Consider the following 17,590-nt stretch of genomic DNA (forward strand, 5'->3'; position numbering starts at 1 on the left):
TTCTGTAGAGATGTGTGTTATCACTGAAGATGCCGCTTGGTTTACATATATCTGATATGGTTTACATTTGTCGTATGCAGTTTATATCAAGACATATACTCTTCATTCCAATATCATTGTTCTTGAGGGAGAGCAGTATAGCTAAAAACTTTTTATGCATTCATTGAATAACTCATGAAATACTCTGTTAGCATGTCTGATCTTTTCACTCGAAATCAATATTCAGTACTTGTTCATCAGAAAATTCCGCAAAGCACTCAACTGTAGATTTTCTTTTGGCGTTGCTACCAAATTGCATTACGCTGTTCCATTCCTCACAGATTGGGGTAGGTTTTACTGTAAGTTGCATCGTATGTTGTCCAATTGAAGGGAATATTAGCTTTCGTTTTCTTCTTGCAGTTTTTACTGCATTTTGCTCGTCCTCTCTTTCTTCATTAACATGAACTTAGAACGTACCTAGCACATCAGTTGGAAGGGTATCTTCCAATGCATTTTTATGAATACCATCACAGTCAGACGTGTCATATCTGCGATCTGGAGAGAGCTCAATCATGTCCGTGGTCTCGTTCACTTCACATGCATCATCAGAAGAAGCCATGAAATTGGGATCGTATAGAATTTATTCAATTTCCCTTATATGAAGCGCTTTATAGTGACACATTGTGGCTGGGGAGAAAAGAAAATGACCCTCAAATTGGGATCGAAATTCAGAGAACCCTCACGGGAAAATAAAATAAGCCTTGGAAATAAAGCAGCGATGAACATCCTTTAAAACTATTACAGAATATGTCAGTACACAGCTGCCGGAAGTTTTTTACGTAACCAAATAACAGTGCTGTTTTGAAAATGTTCAACTCTTGTAACTCTGAGAATCTTTACTTCTTCACACAAATAACCCTCTACAGGTCACTCGTTTAGGACAGCTGACTAGCAATCAACGCTCAAGCTCGACAAAAGTTCAGATAACATGGCAAGATAGTAAAAATAGCTACGAAAATAATTAGATATATAAAATTTCCGCTATAAAGACAAAGGTTCAAATGGGAATCATGGCAGTTAATGGATTAATATCTTCGCTTCTGTGTGCCATACTACACAGTTTCGAATTTGTACACTGTTTAATGCGTTGGTACATTGAGCCTTGAGCATTTTAGAAGTCTTAAGTATTTATAAAGAAATGTTTAGCACTCGTTTATATTTCTCAAACATTTTCAGTACTATTACTTTAAAGTTGTCTCTCTTCCTTTGAGCATGTACTAATCCGCTCTGGCATTGATGACCAACAGAAACGAGACCCCTGCCAGGATGTGCTGCTGCATCACCCACTGGCGCCTGACTACGCTCGTCATTGCAGTCCTCAGTTTGGTGAGTTTGAAAGCAACCATATATAATTACTTTGGAACACATTCTGGGAGCAGACAGAGATCAATGTTATTACTAATACCTACTATCACTCTTGATCACAAATTTATTTATTCTGGTAACCGGTTTAGACCACGCCTGTGGTCATCTTCAGACCTACAAGTCTTAGTGACCAATAGTGCATGTCACCTGCTTCAGTGTTTGTCACAGGTACCTGTTAATTCCGTACCTTGCACTGTCATTGTTTTATTCTTAGTATTCTAGTACTATTTTTTTATACTTTACCTATATTTTTGTTTATAAGACTGGCATGTAAAATAAAACATAGCAATGCTGTTTAATATTGTCTCATGTAAAATTTGCAATATACACTCCTGGAAATTGAAATAAGAACACCGTGAATTCATTGTCCCAGGAAGGGGAAACTTTATTGACACATTCCTGGGGTCAGATACATTACATGATCACACTGACAGAACCACAGACACATAGACACAGGCAACAGAGCATGCACAATGTCGGCACTAGTACAGTGTATATCCACCATTCGCAGCAATGCAGGCTGCTATTCTCCCATGGAGACGATCGTAGAGATGCTGGATGTAGTCCTGTGGAACGGCTTGCCATGCCATTTCCACCTGGCGCCTCAGTTGGACCAGCGTTCGTGCTGGACGTGCAGACCGCGTGAGACGACGCTTCATCCAGTCCCAAACATGCTCAATGGGGGACAGGTCCGGAGATCTTGCTGGCCAGGGTAGTTGACTTACACCTTCTAGAGCACGTTGGGTGGCACGGGATACATGCGGACGTGCATTGTCCTGTTGGAACAGCAAGTTCCCTTGCCGGTCTAGGAATGGTAGAACGATGGGTTCGATGTCGGTTTGGATGTACCGTGCACTATTCAGTGTCCCCTCGACGATCACCAGTGGTGTACGGCCAGTGTAGGAGATCGCTCCCCACACCATGATGCCGGGTGTTGGCCCTGTGTGCCTCGGTCGTATGCAGTCCTGATTGTGGCGCTCACCTGCACGGCGCCAAACACGCATACGACCATCATTGGCACCAAGGCAGAAGCGACTCTCATCGCTGAAGACGACACGTCTCCATTCGTCCCTCCATTCACGCCTGTCGCGACACCACTGGAGGCGGGCTGCACGATGTTGGGGCGTGAGTGGAAGACGGCCTAACGGTGTGCGGGACCGTAGCCCAGCTTCATGGAGACGGTTGCGAATGGTCCTCGCCGATACCCCAGGAGCAACAGTGTCCCTAATTTGCTGGGAAGTGGCGGTGCGGTCCCCTACGGCACTGCGTAGGATCCTACGGTCTTGGCGTGCATCCGTGCGTCGCTGCGGTCCGGTCCCAGGTCGACGGGCACGTGCACCTTCCGCCGACCACTGGCGACAACATCGATGTACTGTGGAGACCTCACGCCCCACGTGTTGAGCAATTCGGCGGTACGTCCACCCGGTCTCCCGCATGCCCACTATACGCCCTCGTTCAAAGTCCGTCAACTGCACATACGGTTCACGTCCACGCTGTCGCGGCATGCTACCAGTGTTAAAGACTGCGATGGAGCTCCGTATGCCACGGCAAACTGGCTGACACTGACGGCGGCGGTGCACAAATGCTGCGCAGCTAGCGCCATTCGACGGCCAACACCGCGGTTCCTGGTGTGTCCGCTGTGCCGTGCGTGTGATCATTGCTTGTACAGCCCTCTCGCAGTGTCCGGAGCAAGTATGGTGGGTCTGACACACCGGTGTCAATGTGTTCTTTTTCCATTTCCAGGAGTGTATGTAGGAGCGTCACAGGCAGTATTTTTATGCACAAGTACTGTGCCTTCTCGATTACCTTCTTTCTCAGTTTTTATTTGCAAGAACTAATTATTATCTCTCGAACAATATAAACAAATGGATGTCTCTGGTTACACCTTGAAATTCTATCTGTGCAGCATATACTACAACACGTCGGTCAACGATTTTTGCAGCCTCATTAATGGAAAGCGCCATGGTAGAGCATCTGTCGTTTCCATAACAACATGCTGCCGTTCATGGTACGTCGTCTGACGTGACAGTGTTCGCCTATCGATATTACAACAACCTTGTTGGAGAGTAGCCTGCTGCCACATCTTTGAAATGGCGTCTACACTTACCTTGGCAACTAATAGCTTCTAAATGGTTCTCCAACAGGCCCGGACGGGGCAACCCATGCACTGTCGAAACGATTTTTATTTCTCTCATATGTTTAATATTTTTAGATATTTTATCTGACAATAGCTGTTGAACCAGTTAAGTTCCATGTATTTTTCATTCTTATCATCGTTCTTTCATTATGAAATTTTACGTTATTATTTGACGTTTAACGCATTGGTTAGCGATGACATCAGTCTATCAAAAGTGGGCTGAGCCTCCAGTATATAAGTAAGACGCGCACTGCTCTATCTAGCAGCGATTTACCACCAGAAGGAGGCTTCTGCTCGTACAGAATTATGGTAATTCATCGTCTTATAACTTTGTAGTTTTACATAATTTTCTTTAATGTACCGGGTGATCAAAAAGTCAGTATAAATTTGAAAACTGAATAAATCACGGAATAATGTAGATACAGAGGTACAAATTGACACACATGCTTGGAATGACATGGGGTTTTATTAGAACAAAAAAAAATACAAACGTTCAAAAAATGTCCGACAGATGGCGCTTCATCTGATCAGAATAGCAATAATTAGCATAACAAAGTAAGACAAAGCAAAGATGATTTTCTTTACAGGAAATGCTCAATATGTCCACCATCATTCCTCAGCAATAGCTGTTGTCGAGGATAATGTTGTGAACAGCACTATAAAGCATGTCCGGAGTTATGGTGAGGCATTGGCGTCGGATGTTGTCTTTCAGCATCCCTAGAGATGTCGGTCGATCACGATACACTTGCGACTTCAGGTAACCCCAAAGCCAATAATCGCACGGACTGAGGTCTGGGGACCTGGGAGGCCAAGCATGACGAAAATGGCGGCTGAGCACACGATCATCACCAAACGACACGCGCAAGAGATCTTTCACGCGTCTAGGAATATGGGATGATTCTAATAAAATCCCATGTCATTCCAAGCATATGTGTCAATTTTTACCTCTATATCTACATTATTCCGTGGTTTATTAATTTTTCAAATTTATGCTGACTTTTTGATCACCTGGTAGTAGCCCTCTGATCAGACTTGTAGGTCTGAAGAAGACCTCAGGGGTGGTCGAAACCGGTTACCAGAATAAATAAATTTGTGTGTCAAGACTGATGTTAATAGTAACTATTAACCATGTATAAAATATAAGAGGCAACAAAACGAAACAAAGAGGATGTCAGTAAAGAGGTTGGACCAAAATACGGAAACACCGCAAGCCAATAGTTGGCTGAATATAAATGCAGGTGACAGCCTGCACTCTGCGCTGTTTTGATTGACCACGAACGGCGTCTCAGCTATACTGATAAACCAAAACATTTTGACCACTGTCCACCTCGACGTTGGACGCCGCTCGGTGGAGTTGCGGCCACGTGACGCGGTAAAGAAAGTATATAAGAGCAGACAGGGGATCACCCTAACGAAGATATGGGCTGAAAATGGGGAAATCCATTGAGATAAGCGACTGAAAAAGGGCAGATTATTATTACGCAAAGCCTGTGAACGAGCATGTCGAAAACGGCGAAGCTGGTCGAATGTTCACGTGCTACTGTCGTGAGCATCTACGGAAAGAGGTAGGACAGTGGAACTGTAGGCACGAAATGGTTGGACGTCCACGACTCTTCACAGAACATGGGTTCGGAGGCTTGTCTGCTCTGTAAAGTAGGTGATATGTGACATCTCTGCCGAAAGAGAACAATGCTGGTGCGAGCACAAGTGTTTCGGAACGTACCGTTCATCGTTCATTGTTGAAGATGGAGCTCCGCAGTAGACCACCCCTACGTCTTCACTTGTTGACCCAACGACGTCGTCAATTACGATTGCAGTGGGCACGGGGCCATCGGAATTCGACCGTCGATCAATGGAAAGTGTTAACTCTTCGGTTGGATCACATTTTTGCTAGTCTAGTTTGCTTGTCGTCTCCACAAATGCCGTCATCTTCATGAACGGCGGCTCGAAACGTGTAGCGTGGCACGGACGCAGGCTGGTGGGAGCAGTATTATGCGATGGGAGACATTCTGTGCTTGCTTGGGACCTGCGGTAGTAATCGAAGACACGGTCACACTTGCGAGCCCCCTACATCACTCCATGCTTGATTTGTAATGTATTGGGAATACATAGAAAGAAGGATCCTTTATTGTATGATTATACGATAGCGGAACAAACACTGGTAGCAGTTACTTCTGTAAAATATCTGGGAGTATGCGTGCGGAACGATTTGAAGTGGAATGAAAATTAATTGTTGGTAAGGCGGGTACCAGGTTGAGATTCATTGGGAGAGTCGTTAGAAAATGTAGTCCATCAACAAAGGAGGTGGCTTACAAAACACTCGTTCGACCTCTACCTGAGTATTGCTCATCAGTGTGGGATCCGTACCAGATCGGGTTGACAGAGGAGATAGAGAGTATCCAAAGAAGAGCGGCGCGTTTCGTCACAGGGTTATTTGGTAACTGTGATAGCGTTACGGAGATGTTTAATAAACTCAAGTGGCAGACTCTGCTAGAGAGGCGCTCTGCATCGCGGTGTAGCTTGCTCGCCAGGTTTCGAGAGGGTGCGTTTCTGGATGAGGTATCGAATATATTGCTTCCCCCTACTTATACCTCCCGAGGAGATCACGAATGTAAAATTAGAGATATTAGAGCGCGCACGGAGGCTTTCAGACAGTCGTTCTTCCCGCGAACCATGCGCGACTGGAACAGGAAAGGGAGGTAATGACAGTGGCACGTAAAGTGCCCTCCGCCACACACCGTTGGGTGGCTTGCGGAGTATAAATGTAGATGTAGATGTAGATGTCTTCCTCAATGGCGATGACAACTTTCAGCAGTATAATGTCGTGTCGTGACATAGGTGGAAAAGGCAAAAAGGGGTTGCTGGTCAGTCTGCGCTCCCGAGCGGTACAGAGGGGAAGGCTGAAGGACAATTCACGGTGAAGGCATTTGATTGTTTTCTTCTATCTGAGCCAACACTGGCACAGGCATTTTCTAGAAATGCAGGTGGTGACACTGGGTAGGGAACTCGTTGTGGAGACTCTTGGACAAACAGAGTTTTGAAGCGGTTGTTTATTCCAGACAGGACTAACTAATAAACTGGAGGCTAGTTCTAGGGTTAGAAAAAGCATGAATAACACTGTTACAACAGAAGCCAGTGCAGAAGTCCCAGGAGTGGATGCTAACCACAGTAGCAAACACTGGCAGCGTCTTAAGGCAACAACTTAGTTGCAAAACAAAACATACTGAATGTGACACTGTTCACTAGGCACTCCAAGTGAGAGAGCTGGACCGATGCTGGAGTCGACGGACGCGGATTTGCCGGCCAGATCGTCTGACTCAGAACTCGGCCAAAATGCGGAATCTAGGGGTTTTAAAGAGTCGCGTGGGGGTGCTGTTTTTCCCACTTAAAGCCACCCAGCCAATCCCGTAGGTCTCTTGCAGGTGCCTGCCAATCATGGTTTAGTTATGTCCCCTCTACTGCTCCTGAGGCGGGGATGTTAATGCAGTTGCACTAAGTCCGTATTTGGTATCAAAATTGTTCAGCTGAAAGCTAAACGTAACTGCTCTGACAAATACGGCTTACAACATTATTGTTATACGTCATTTAGTCCCGCCCCTCGGGCTTCTCGGAATAGGGACTGCTGCGTCAACAGTTTTTGGCGTTTTCGCTATCTTTCTAACCCTTGTGAGTCTACTGACGTTGCTGTTCTCAGGGCTGGTATCAAGCTGGCTTTATATGCTACTGCGTGCCTGTTGGTTACAAAGTTCTACGGTGGCAACCTACCACAGCGTCTAGACGACATATGAAGTTACATGTTGATTCCTTGAAGAGTAACTAACGCCCTGGGACCGCGTCTGGGGGCGTCTGCATTTTCGGAAGGCTCTCCCCTTACCGTTTACTTCATGTAACAATATCTCTCCTAGTTTCGTCTGCCCTCAGCATCGTCTCTGCTTCCGCACCTTGGAGCGCCTGTCCTCCTTTCTCACAGCTTCAAGATAACACTATAGTAGCAAGGAATAATCAATATATTACAAAAATTGTCCGTGTCTTGGAGCCAGAACCGTGCTGAGCGATTTGAGGAGAATTATAGTGAACTCACGTTGTGTCTCTGGGACCAAATTCGCCTGACGTACATCCTGTGGAACCCATGTGGGTCGCTATCGGGCCCCATCACCGCGTACGCACAGCGGCGGCCTGTTATTTACGCGAATTACGTGTCTGTGCGTAGACATTTAATACCACACACCTCCACAAACCTACCAACAAACTTTCACGTCCCTTACACGCAGAATCAGTGACGTATTTCGTTCCAAAGACGGACAAATAACCTGTTAAGCAGGTGGTCGCAACGTTTTGGCTCATCAGTGAAATCTGGTTTCGCAGGACAGAGCGGATCAAGTTACGGTTGTGGAAAGGGGCCAAAATGAGTTACGGTCAATTGGACAAAACACACATACTTTATTTTCCTAAAAACACTTAATCACACATGCCCTTAAAAGGATTCAATACAATACGGCTGAAAGCCCGACCACAAGTTATTACAGTTGCTTTAAGGAATACACATGGCTGAAGGCCTTACTTAAAAAAAAAAAAATAAAAAAAAACTTAAATACTCGGCTGAAGGCCACACACTGGACACAGACGAACTAAGGCTTTGGGCCTGGATAACAAGAATTTAGGAAAAAGAAGAAAATGTTAAACAAGTGAATTTTCAATTTTTATTTAAGACGGCTGGAGACCATATCTTAAAATATTTCACGTAAATGCTCGGCTGAAGGCCACATACTGAACGTAGGACAACTCAAGGATAATAAGGATTTCAAATAGAGCAAAATCTCCCTTTTTTAAAATAAGTTTTAAACAAATGAATCTTGAGACCTTAATTTAAGCTGGCTGAAGGCCTTATTTTAAAATTGAAACAAACTAAAGTAATAGATGGCTGAAGGCCTTGCACAGTACTTGAGACTAAAAGAAAATCACAATCTAAAAACAACAGAACAGTGGTGCTCAGAAGTGTTCTATGGGTCGGCCCGAGGAGTAACTCTAACATAAGCTTAGGTGAAACAGGCAGCCAAGAGTAAGACTAAATAATCGGATGGCAACCCGACCCAGGGACGGCTGAAGGACTGACCAACAACCTAATCAATTTCCTTCCGCTCGACCAACGGCACGACAACGGAAAATATCAGCGAGGACGAAGATACTAGCAGCACTACGTCTTGAAAATTGGCGTCTAAATACAGTCAAGGCACAATAACCACTCAAAATATGAACAACACCAAGACTGTCGAACTACACGCCGTGCTGGACAGCATCAACATGTCGAGGAATAACACGCTAATGACCAGGGCAGGCAGCTGGAACGTTAACGGCCACAAGGCAGAAAATACCGCTGGTGCACTTCACTAATAAGTAACAACCAATTCAATAGTTAAACGCCATACAGGAGCCGGCCTGGGTGGCCAAGCGGATCTAGGCACTACAGTTTGCAACCGCGCTACCGCTACAGTCGCAGGTTCGAATCCTGCCTCGGGCATGGATGTGTGTGATGTCCTTAGGTTAGTTAGGTTTAAGTAGTTCTAAGTTCTAGGGGACTGATGACCTCACCAGTTAAGTCCCATAGTGCTCAGAGCCATTTGAACCATTTGAACCATACAGGAAGACGGCTGTAAGATTTGAAAGTGGGCAAATTTTTGGCGCCTGTGTGGTGGGCGCTTTAGTGGGAAATAAGGAAAACTCCATCCGCTAAGTCACAACGCGGACGGAAATATTTTTGAGTGATAGTGACAGGTCGTGATTGAAGAGCATTGTTACGAAAGATAGGAGTAAGACAGCTGCAAAAGTCACTGCGTAGCCGCGCAGTTGGCCGGCGTTGCCTGGTGAAACGTTGTTGTGATGTCTCGTGTAAGGAGGAGAAATGCGTACCATCACGTTTTCGACTTTGATAAAGGTCGGATTGTAGCCTATCGCGATTGCGGTTTATCGTATCGCGACACTACTGCTCGCGTTGGTCGAGATCCAATGACTGTTAGCAGAATATGGAATCGCTGGGTTCATGAGGGTAATACGGAACGCCGTGCTGGATCCCAACGGCCTCGTATCACTAGCAGTTGAGATGACAGGCATCTTATCCGCATGGCTGTAACGGATCGTGCAGCCACGTCTCGATCGCTGAGTCAACAGATGGGGACGTTTGCAAGACAACAACTATCTGCACGAACAGTTCGACGACGTTTGCAGCATCATAGACTATCAGCTCGGAGACCATGGCTGCGGTTACCCTTGACGCTGCATCACGCAGAGGAGCGCCTGCGATGGTGTACTCAATGACGAACCTGGGTGCACGAATGGAAAAACGTCATTTTTTCGGTTGAATCCAGGTTCTGTTTTGTTTGGCGACATCGCGGTGAACGCACATTGGAAGCGTGTACTCGTCATCGCCATACTGGGGTATCACCCGGCGTGATGGTATGGGGTGCCATTGGTTACACGTTTCGGTCACCTCTTGTTCGCACTGACGGCACTTTGAACAGTGGACGTAACATTTCAGATGTGTTACGACCCGTGACTCTACCCATCATTCGATCCCTGCGAAACTCTACATTTCAGCAGGATAATGGACGACCGCATGTTGCATGTCCTGGAGGGGCCTTTTAGGATACAGAAAATGTTCGTCCGATGCCCTGGCCAGCACATTCTCCAGATCTCTCACCAATTGAAAACGTCTGGTCAATGGTGGCCGAGCAACTGGCTCGTCACAATACGCCAGTGACTTCTCTTGATGAACTGTGGTAGCGTTTTGAAGCTGCATGGGTAGCTGTACCATTCACGCCATCCAAGCTCTGTTTGACTCAATGCCCAGGCGTATCAAGCCCGTTACTACGGCTAGAGGTGGTTGTTCTGGGTACTGATTTCTCAGGATCTATGCACCCAAATTGCGTGAAAATGTAATCTCATGTCAGTTCTGGTATAATATATATATCCAATGAATACCCATTTATCATCTGCATTTGTTCTTGGTGTAGCAATTTTAATGGCCAGTAGTGTAGTTCAAGCGTACGACGAATTCCAAAGGCCGCAGAATGTACATTGCAAGATAGCTGCACGCTATGAACGAGGGCGACCAGCATTGAAGGATGGAGTACTGCGGGTAGTTTGAAGGCATGCTTCTCGAAGGTGAACCGTTTTCAGGTATGTTTATCTGGTCTGACAACTGGCAGTCCAAACTGAGCGGTACTATAAACAGCCACATCTGCTTGTACAGGGCTCCTGAAAATCGCAACATTCGCGTGGACGAACATGTTCATCTACTGTGCTTTAATGTGTGCTACCATCGCGTTGTTTGACTGGTCCATTCTTCTTTGAAGGTACTGTAACTGGTGAGATGTATCTTCATGTACTGTACACGCCGTTCGAGGGGTGTTTGGAAGTGAAAGATTTTACGTAGAACAAGATGGCGCTCCACCTCACTACCGCAGAGATGTGACATCATATTTGGGTGAAGATCTACCTGGACGATGGATACGTGGACTATCACAATCTGCCCTCGGTCGAACCCAGATATATCGCGCGCCTTCGCCATTCTGTTGACGGATAGCACGCTCACTGATACTAAATGCTCCGTGCGTGTGTCTGAGTAGCAGTCGTTCCTCGCCAGGTGACGCTGCTATAGCCTGGACGATAGTAAAAAGGTTCAAATGGCTCTGAGCACTATGGGACTCAACATCTATGGTCATCAGTCCCCTAGAACTTAGAACTATTTAAATCTAACTAACCTAAGGACATCACACAACACCCAGTCATCACGAGGCAGAGAAAATCCCTGACCCCGCCGGGAATCGAACCCGGGAACCCGGGCGTGGGAAGCGAGAACGCTACTGGACGATAGTAGGTCGGTGGTCGTAAGGTTCTGGCTGATCAGTGCATGAATCTGAATTTCAGCCTTAAATGAAGTAAAATATGGTCGAATAACAGCCCTGACAAGACGAAAATAGATTTAGAAACGTATTACAGCAGAATACTGAAGACTGGGTGAGCAGATCTTTTGTTCCTACTGCTGGTCAGCATTCTATACTCCCTTTTACTTCTGTTACCGTTATTTATGTTTCCAAATAGCAAAACACTTCTACCACTCTCATTTTCTCATTTTCTAATCATGTCCTCAGTGTTGCCCGACGTAAACGGACCGACACTCCATTACTCTAGCTTCTTTATTTACGTTAGTCCGATAACCTCTGTCCGAGACACTATCCACTCCATTCGATTGATTTCTCAAGTCCTTTGCAGACAGACAGAGTGACAATATCATCAGCATACACTAAAGCTTTATTTATATTTGGCTTTAACGTGTTACTAAAATAATACGATAACTTAAGTAACCAAGGAAAAACACTACTCACGCAACCAGTTAAGCGTACTTAAGTTGCATAACAAAAAAAGGTAGCTGTTTCTTCTTTACTTTGCCTGAAGATCCTTATACGAATGTGCAGCCGTTTGTAAAAAACTTCTTGTATTGTATTGTATGTTAACCGGGGGCCCAGAAACGACGGAGAGGCTCCGTCCCCGCCGCAGCCGCAGTGGTCCACAACCCCACGACGACTACCGCAGTCCACTTCACCCCTCCGCCACCCACACCGAACCACTCTTTCAGAGTTACTGTGCAGTTCGGCCCCCGGTGGACCCCCACAGGGACCGTCTCACACCAGACGAGTGTAACCCCTACGTTTGCGTGGTAGAGTAATGGTGGCGTACGCGTACGTGGAGAACTTGTTTGCGCTGCAATCGCCGACATAGTGTAGCTGAGGCGGAGTAAGGGGAACCAGGCCGCATTCACCGAGGCAGATGCAAAACTGCCTAAAAAGTACACAGACTGGCCGGCTCACTGGACCTCGACACAAGTCCGCTGGGCGGATTCGTGCTGGGGACCAGGCGCTCCTTCCCAATCCGGAAAGCCGTGCTTTATATCGCATCGCTAACCGGACGGGCTAAAAAATACCACTTACTTAATACTGAAAATATGCTTCTCTACTTGTCACATATTTTATATCACTGTGTGAATCATCAAAGATTTTTGTCACCCCAAGCACAGTTTCCCCGCAAGGAGTCCACGAAGGTATGAGTTTAGTAGGGAACAGAGACGATGGTTCAGAATGCTTTAGAGGTCTTGCTACAAATGTCCGTTTTCATTAATGTGCAACTGGCATCTATGTGGTAATGATTGTCGAACGCAATAATCAAATGCTCCATGAATAACGGGTACAGCATCAGACAAACACGCAAGCAGGCTTAATGGAGTGACTGTGAGAGTCTGGTGCATCAAACGCTTCGTCTCTACCAAACAGAAAGAAACGTATAGGAGTTCATAAATATCTGTAAAACAATACACTGACGAGCCAAAACGTTATGACCACCTACTTAATAGCTTGTTTGTTCATCTTTGGAACTAAATACAGCACTGCTTGTCCGTGTCAGGAATCCGACAGTTTGATGGTAGTTTTGTAGAGGTGTGTGGCATTAGAGGTCTCCAAACAGGGCGTGTAATTCCCATAAATAAAGGGCCGCTGATGTGCGTAACCGGTGATGCCGCCCGACAGCGACCCAGATGGGATCCATGGGCTTTACATCAGGCGAATTTCATCGGCGGGACGTCAACGTGAGTTCACTACAACGCTCCTCAAACCACAGTAGCACGGTTTTGACTCCGAGACATGGACAATTATAATGCTGAAAGATGGCATCGCCGCCTGGGAAGACATCAAGCATGAAGGGATGCAGTTCGTTCGTATTTGTTAGCGTGTCTTCAAAAATGGCTCTGGGCACTATGGGAGTTAACTGCTGTGGTCATCAGTCCCCTAGAACTTACAAGGGAACCTCCCCATCACACCCCCCTCAGATTTAGTTATATGTTGGCACAGTGGATAGGCCTTGAAAAACTGAACACAGATCAATCGAGAAAACAAGAAGAAGTTGTGTGGAACTATGACAAAAATAATCAAAATATACAACATAAGCAACATCAAGGAGCGTGAGAGATCGACAGCGTCGTGGTGTTATGGTTAGCGTGGGCACCTGCGTAACCAGAGGTCCTTGGTTCAAGACTTCCCTCGAGCGAATATTTTAATTATTTATTTTCAGACAATTATCAAAGGCACTCACACATAATCAACTTCGCTCTCCAAAATTCCGGGACATTTTCAGATTTCCTTGGACAAATACAGGATTTGACGGTCTACGCACGGAAAAATTTGAAAACGTTAAAAACATATGTTTTGACAGAGCACAGGGAAAAGTGTGCGACTGTGAAACGGTTGAATTCATTTGTTGCAGTTTATGTGACAAACTCTTGTGTTTTCATCAGTTTTTTGGGAGTGATTATCACATCCACAAGAAAACCTAAATCGGGCAAGGTAGAAGAATCTTTTTACCCACTCGCCAAGTGTACAAGTTCGGTGGGTCGACAACATATTCCTGTCATGCCGTCACCAGTGTCGTATAGCATATATCAGAAGTGTTTTCCTGTGGAGGAATCGGTTGACCTATGACCCTGCGATCAAATGTTTTCGGTTCCCATTGGAGAGGCACGTCCTTTCGTCTACTAATCGCACGGTTTTGCGGTGCGGTCGCCAAACACAGACACTAAACTTATTACAGTGAACAAAGACGTCAATGAACGAACGGACAGATAATAACTTTGCGAAAATAAAGAAAGAAAGATTTTTTACACAATGGAAGACTTGAACCAAAGACCTTTCGTTCCACAGCTGCTCACGCTAACCACAGGACCACGGCGCGCCCGAGTTGAGATTCTCATTTATGTTGCCTATCTTGCACATGGACTACTCAGTTTGTATATTTTGTTTATTTTTTTCATAGTTCCACACAACTTCTTCCTGTTTTCTTGATTTATCTGTGTTCAGTTTTTCAAGGCCTATCCACTGTGCCAACTTGTAACTGAATCTGAGGGGGGTGCGATGGGGAGGTTCCCTTGTTAAGAACTACTTAAACCTAACTAACCTAAGGACATCACACACATCCATGCCCGAGGCAGGATTCGAACCTGCGATCGTAGCGGTCACGCGGTTCCAGACTGTGGCGCCTAGAACCGCTCGGCCACCCCGGCCGGCAGCGTGTCTTCCATTACTACCACAGGTCCCATGCAAGCGCAGGAGAATGTCTCCCATTGCATAATACTGCTCTCACCATCCTGCGTCCGTGACGCGCTGCACGTTTCGAGCCGCCGTTCACCTCGATGACGGCGTTTGTGGAAACGACCAGCGACTTAGTGTGACAAAATACAGGGTGATTCAAAAAGAATACCACAACATTAGGAATTTAAAACTCTGCAACGACAAAAGGCAGAGCTAAGCACTATCTGTCGGCGAATTAAGGGAGCTATAAAGTTTCATTTAGTTGTACATTTGTTCGCTTGAGGCGCTGTTGACTAGGCGTCAGCGTCAGTTGATGCTAAGATGGCGACCGCTCAACAGAAAGCTTTTTGTGTTATTGAGTATGGCAGAAGTGAATCGACGACAGTTGTTCAGCGTGCATTTCGAACGAAGTATGGTGTTAAACCTCCTGATAGGTGGTGTATTAAACGTTGGTATAATCAGTTTACAGAGAATGGGTGTTTGTGCAAAGGGAAAAGTTCTGGACGGCCGAAAACGAGTGATGAAAATGTAGCACGCATCCAGCAAGCATTTGTTCGCAGCCCAAGAAAATCGACTCGCAGAGCTAGCAGAGAGCTGCAAATTCCACAGTCAACTGTATGGAGAGTCCTACGAAAAAGGTTAGTTATGAAACCTTATCGTCTGAAATTGGTTCAAGCACTGTCTGCAGCTGATAAGATTAAAAGAATCGATTTCTGTGATTTTATCCTTGCTCAAATGGTAACAGATGAATCTTTCGTTTCAAAGATTGTGTTTAGTGATGAAGCAACTTTCCACACTAACGGGAAAGTCAACCGTCACAATGTCTGTATATGGGGCACTGAGAATCCGCGGGAAACAACTCAGTATGAACGTGACTCGCCTAAGGTGAACGTTTTCTGTGCCATTCCAGCCAATAAAGTTTTTGGTCCCTTTTTCTTCGAAGGTGCTACTGTAACTGGACTACAGTATCTGGAGATGTTAGAGAATAGGCTGTTCCCTCAGCTCGAACAAGAAGCACAACAATTCATATTTCAGCAGGATGGAGCGCCACCACATTGGCACTTATCTGTTCGTAACTACCTGAACGTCAACTTCCCGAGGCGATGGATCGGCCGCCAGGCAGCCCGTGACAGAGCACTTCATCACTGGCCTCCAAGAAGCCCTGATCTTACCCCCTGCGATTATTTCTTATTGGGGTATGTTAAGGATATGGTGTTTCGGCCACCTCTCCCAGCCACCATTGATGATTTGAAACGAGAAATAACAGCAGCTATCCAAACTGTTACGCCTGATATGCTACAGAGAGTGTGGAACGAGTTGGAGTATCGGGTTGATACTGCTCGAGTGTCTGGAGGGGGCCATATTGATCTCTGAACTTGTTTTTGAGTGACAAAAAACCTTTTTAAATACTCTTTGTAATGATGTATAACAGAAGGTTATATTATGTTTCTATCATTAAATACACATTTTTAAAGTTGTGGTATTCTTTTTGAATCACCCTGTAAATAAAAAAAAAATTAAATGATCGTGTGTCACTGTTGTTAGGGAGGCCCCATTCGAGAAAGTTCGGCTGCCGAGTGCAATTCTTATTTCAGTTGACGCCACATTGGGTGACTTGCGTGCCGGTGATGAAATGATGATGAGGACAACGCGACACGCTGTCCACGAGCGGAGAAAATCTCCTACCCGGCCGGGAATTGAACTCGGGCCCTCTGCATGGGAGGCAAGCACGTTAGCACTCGGCTAAGCAGGAGGACGTAGTACAGCAAAAATGTGATTCACCGGAAGAGGCCACCAATTTGCAGTGATCGATGGCCGAATCCCGTAGGTCCTGTGCCCACAGCAATGGTGACTGACCATGTCGTTGAGTCAAGATGTGAATACGTTACGGGTTGTCTGCTGCTGAGCTCCAGGATCAACAATGTACGATGAACGGTGTGCGTGCACCAGCATAGTGCTCTTTCGGCAGAGATGCCACAGATTACCGTCTGTCCTACTTCACAGAGCAAACAAACCTCCGAATCCCGTGTTCTGTGAAGAGTCATGGTCACCCAGCCATTTAACGCCAAGTAGTACTTTCATCGAGAGAAGCACGTGAGCATGTGAACAGCTTCGAGATACTCGTTCACAGGTTCTATGTAGTAATAATCTGCCCCTTGTCAGAGTCGCTTGTCTGAATGGATTTCCCCATTTGCGGCTCACATCTTCGTTAAGGTGACCGCCCCTCCGTCTGAGTGGAGTGTCGCATGGGATATCTGTATCCCTCGTTTGTGATTCGAAGGACCGGGACTGCTCGAGCCCATACCATCTGTCGGATAATAAGGGTTTCGAAATGATGGTTTTAGGAGAATCGTGAATGGTGTTTCTTAGGTAGTTGGTAGGATTGTATTGGAAGGATAATTCTGGTATGATTTAGGGTATGGATTGAACTGAGATTGGGATAGGTTCGGATATCGACTTCTTCTTGGCTTCTCTGGCCCCAACGCGCCGACTGCGTTGTGGCTCGGCGAACGAGCTCCGCCCCTCGAGGAGGATGGCGAGATCTTTCCCGGCGTCTCGTGGTACGGTCTGGACGACTGCTGGCTGTCGTGAAACAGCCTTCTTCTGTTCTTTGGCGGAGACGGAGACCGGGGCTGCGTTTTCCTTTGTGGTTGCCTCAACGTTTTCGGAGGCGGCCAATGCAAGCAACCCATCCAGGTCCTTGGAGATCCGCATCGCCATCTTCTTCTTGGGAGGCGGCGGTGCTGGACCTGGGTCCGTTTCCATTTCGTTCTTTTCTTCTGTGGGCTCCCGCCCCGGTGGGGTTGGAGCAGGTGGGGTGAGCCGCAGGGCTTTGGCGGCAGAAGCCACTTCAGCCCGCAGCCGCTGGATTTCCCGATGAGCCGCGGCCAACTCGTCTCGTAGGGCGGTCCTCTCTGCC

General features: G+C 46.3%; 1 protein-coding gene across 1 annotated transcript in view; it reads left to right on the top strand.

Annotated features, from left to right (window-relative positions):
* The window catches only part of LOC124717102, a 73,471-nt gene that overhangs the window by 11,849 nt on the left and 44,032 nt on the right, over positions 1–17,590 (top strand). Inside the window, exon 2 of the mRNA XM_047243811.1 lies at positions 1,287–1,365. Coding sequence (XP_047099767.1) covers positions 1,306–1,365 — 60 coding nt within the window. The 5' untranslated portion in view covers positions 1,287–1,305. The remainder of the gene's footprint in view (positions 1–1,286; positions 1,366–17,590) is intronic.

The sequence above is a fragment of the Schistocerca piceifrons genome, chromosome 9 (genome assembly GCF_021461385.2).
Source record: "Schistocerca piceifrons isolate TAMUIC-IGC-003096 chromosome 9, iqSchPice1.1, whole genome shotgun sequence".
Lineage (NCBI taxonomy): Eukaryota > Metazoa > Arthropoda > Insecta > Orthoptera > Acrididae > Schistocerca > Schistocerca piceifrons.